This window comes from Austrofundulus limnaeus, unplaced genomic scaffold, assembly GCF_001266775.1.
Source record: "Austrofundulus limnaeus strain Quisiro unplaced genomic scaffold, Austrofundulus_limnaeus-1.0 Scaffold21, whole genome shotgun sequence".
In the NCBI taxonomy this organism is placed as follows: Eukaryota; Metazoa; Chordata; class Actinopteri; order Cyprinodontiformes; family Rivulidae; genus Austrofundulus; species Austrofundulus limnaeus.
In genome coordinates, this window is record NW_013952423.1 from 2842068 (window position 1) to 2845621 (window position 3554).

At 38.7% G+C, this 3554-nt stretch overlaps 1 protein-coding gene across 1 annotated transcript in view; it reads left to right on the forward strand.

Moving 5' to 3' along the window:
• LOC106514666 (phospholipase A2 inhibitor and Ly6/PLAUR domain-containing protein) overlaps positions 1-1141 on the forward strand; it is a 29978-nt gene extending 28837 nt beyond the window's left edge. The window contains exon 5 of the mRNA XM_014004062.1: positions 645-1141. Coding sequence (XP_013859516.1) covers positions 645-949 — 305 coding nt within the window. The 3' untranslated portion in view covers positions 950-1141. The remainder of the gene's footprint in view (positions 1-644) is intronic.
• Positions 1142-3554: the final 2413 nt, after the last annotated feature.

The window sequence follows — 3554 nt, forward strand, 5'->3', positions numbered from 1 at the left end:
GACTTATTCAGCAGACTTGGGTTTCTCGAGTTCAATTGCTTCTGCTTTCTGCTGCAACACTGACAACTGCAACACACAAACGCTACCTTGTAAGAGTCATCAGAGACAGGAAACACAAGTCTGATCTTCTTTTATTTCATGTTTGTAAAGCTTTACTCTGTTGATTTCTTTCTCCAACAGTTCCCACCACTCAACCCAATAATGGCCTGATTTGTTTTGTTTGTGACCCCCACACGTCTAACTGTGCCTCTACAGTACAATGTTCAGGAAGTGAAACCAACTGTTTCGGTGTGACTGGTAAGTTTTAAGTTTGGACACTACTGATTTAATAGGTAGAAGTTCATTTTACTTTTTGTAATAAACTAATTCAAATGACTTTCAGATTGAAAGCAACATGCAGTAAAATAAATCCTAAAAACAGACGGTTTAGAGTTAAATTTAGCTTAACAAAATGATTGAAAGGATAAATTAAAACTTTTAGCTGAACCTATGACTTGATAAAGGCATTGTGAATCATCATACACTAACTTTTGATTAGATAAAAAACATTTTTGTCTTTTTTTGCTTGTTTTTATTTTTGTATTGTTTAATTTTGTCACAAAATGTACCCAACTTGGTAAATTTGAATATTTCTTTCCCAACAGTGACAAATCAATCCACAACTCATGCACTGCAGGGTTGTGTCACTCCAAATATAAAGAGAGATGCTCAAAGCCTGTTTGATCTGGTATTCCTGAATACTACTGGTACCATCACTGGTGGGATGTCAATTTGTAACACCCCTGGTTGTAATCGCTCACCATTTGTTCCTACAATTACAACCAGCAGCACCATGTCAAGTAATGCAAACCTCGCAGGAGAGTCAGCACAGTCAGCCACCAGTGATGCAGCTAGTGTCAGAATGGGCATGCTCCATCTTTTGCTTGGACTGGTCATCTTTTTTGTCTAGATGGTGATAGATAAAACATAAGCTTTGAATATATAAGTTATTGTACTGTCTCTTAAAGATTTGTTTGCTTGTAAATATTTATTAATGTGAGACAGGGAGATAGGGTTAAAACACTAAGATTTTATGTTTTAAATGTAATTTTAATATATTATCTACAAATTATGTAAGTATTGTAAGTCATAAAAACACATATTTATTAAAACCACGTTTAAATGTTTAACATGTACTTCTTTTTGTGGTATTTTGTCAAACTGTTTKATCTAGTTTTGTAATATTAACTGATGAAGTTCAGTCAGCCTGCCACACCCATCTACACGTCACAGCTCTTTCTGAGCTGGAGCAACAACAGGGAGCAGCAGAAACTGACAGCTTTCAAAGTCATTTGTAGATCTTAATTTTTATACTGGAAAAAAAACTAAAAGAACTCTGTAGGAGTTGCTGGAGAAGAAGCAGCAGCTAACAGGAGGAGAGRCAGCAACTAACAAGAAAAGATGCATCAATTAACCCACCAGGCCTCTGCCATGTGTTTTGGGCTGCTGATAAAGCAGATAACTTAGCAGCCCATTTAAGTCCTGGAATCCTGCCTCCTCTGGAAATCTAAAAAGATACAGTGCGTAAAATCAGTATTGAACACGTCACCATTTTTCTCAGTAAATATATTACTAGAGGTGCTAATGACATGAAATTTTCACCAGATGTTGGTAACAACCCAAGTGATCCATACATACAAAGAAATCAAACCATAAATGTCCAGAAATGAAGTTATTTGTAACAATGTGGAATGGCACAGGGAAAAAGTATTGAACACACTTTCTGAAATTTATCTAATACTTTGTACAAAAGCCTTTGTTGTCAATGACAGCTTCAAGACGCCTCCTGTATGGAGAAACTAGTGGCATGCATTGCTCAGGTGTGATTTTGGCCCATTCTTCCACACAAACAGTCTTCAAATCTTGAAGGTTTCGTGGACCTCTTCTATGAACTCTGATCTTTAGTTCTTTCCATAGATTTTCTGTTGGATTCAGGTCAGGTGATTGGCTGGGCCATTCCAGCAGCTTTAGTTTCTTTCTCTGAAACCAACTGAGAGTTTCCTTGGCTTTGTGTTTGGGCTCATTGTCTTGCTGAAATGTCCAGCCACGTTTCATCTTCATCATCCTGGTAGATGGAAGCAGATTTTTATCAAGAATGTCTCTGTACATTTTTCCACTCATCCTTCCTTCAATTATTTGAAGTTTGCCAGTACCATATGCTGAAATACAGCCCCACACCATGATGTTCCCACCTCCAAACTTCACTGTTGGTATGGTGTTTTTGGGCTGATGTGCAGTGCCATTTGACCTCCAAACATGATGTGTATTCTGGCATCCAAACAGTTCAATGTTGGTCTCATCTGACCAGACTATATTCTCCCAGTATTACACAGGCTTGTTTAAAWGTTGTGCAGCAAACTTTAAAGGAGCTTCAACATGCTGTTTCTTCAGCAGTGGAGTCTTGCGTGGTGAGCGTGCATACAGGCCATGGTGGTTCAGTGCATTACTTATTGTTTTCTTTGAAACAATCATACCTGCTAATTCCAGGTCTTTCTGAAGCTCTCCACAAGTGGTCCTTGGCTCTTGGACAACTCTTCTGATAATTCTTTTCACTCCTCTGTCAGAAATCTTGTGAGGAGCACCTGGTCGTGGTCGGTTTATGGTGAAATAATGTTCTTTCCACTTCTGGATTATGGCCCCAACAGTGCTCACTGGAACCTTCAGAAGTTTAGACATTCTTCTGTAACCGATGCCATCATTATGCTTTGCAACAATAAGGTTGTGAAGGTCTTGAGAGAGCTCTTTACTTTTACCCATCATCAGATGGTTCTTGTGTGATACCTGGCATCATTTGGGACTGAACCAGCTGATATTAACTTGCACTGACAAGAGGCAGGCTTGCTTTCTAATTACTGAGAGAGTTCAGCTGGTGTCTTGGCTTTCCATGCCTTTTTACACCTCCCTTTCTTCATGTGTTCAATACTTTTTCCCTGTGCCATTCCACATTATTACAAATAACTTCATTTCTGGACATTTATGGTTTGATTTCTTTGTATGTATGGATCACTTGGGTTGTTACCGACATCTGGTGAAAATTTCATGTCATTAGCACCTCTAGTAATATATTTACTGAGAAAAATGGTGACGTGTTCAATACTTATTTTACCCGCTGTAAGTTGACTTGGCCTGGAATTTCACCTGTCTTCAAAGTGGGAGAGTTTTGACTGCAATCTACTGCAACTTGAGGAGAAGCAACAGCTAACCCACCAGGCCTCTCAAGTTTCACMAGGAAGGGAAGTTTTAGGAACAAAACACAAAAACAACACAGTAAAAGAGCGCCTTTGGTGGAGGAGATAGAAGATATCGAGAAATCTCAAGGCTTTCTGGGTGAGGAAGTCTGACTTATCAGGCTACAACAGAATATCCTGGATCTTGTGGAGGAGGTAAAAGCTCTACAATTACAGAACATAGAGAAGGATAAAAGGATTATCTTTCTTAAGAACTGTGTTGCTGAGTTGGAGCAATATACTCAAACAAATTACATGAAAGTGACCAGGCTGCAAATAAAACCACAG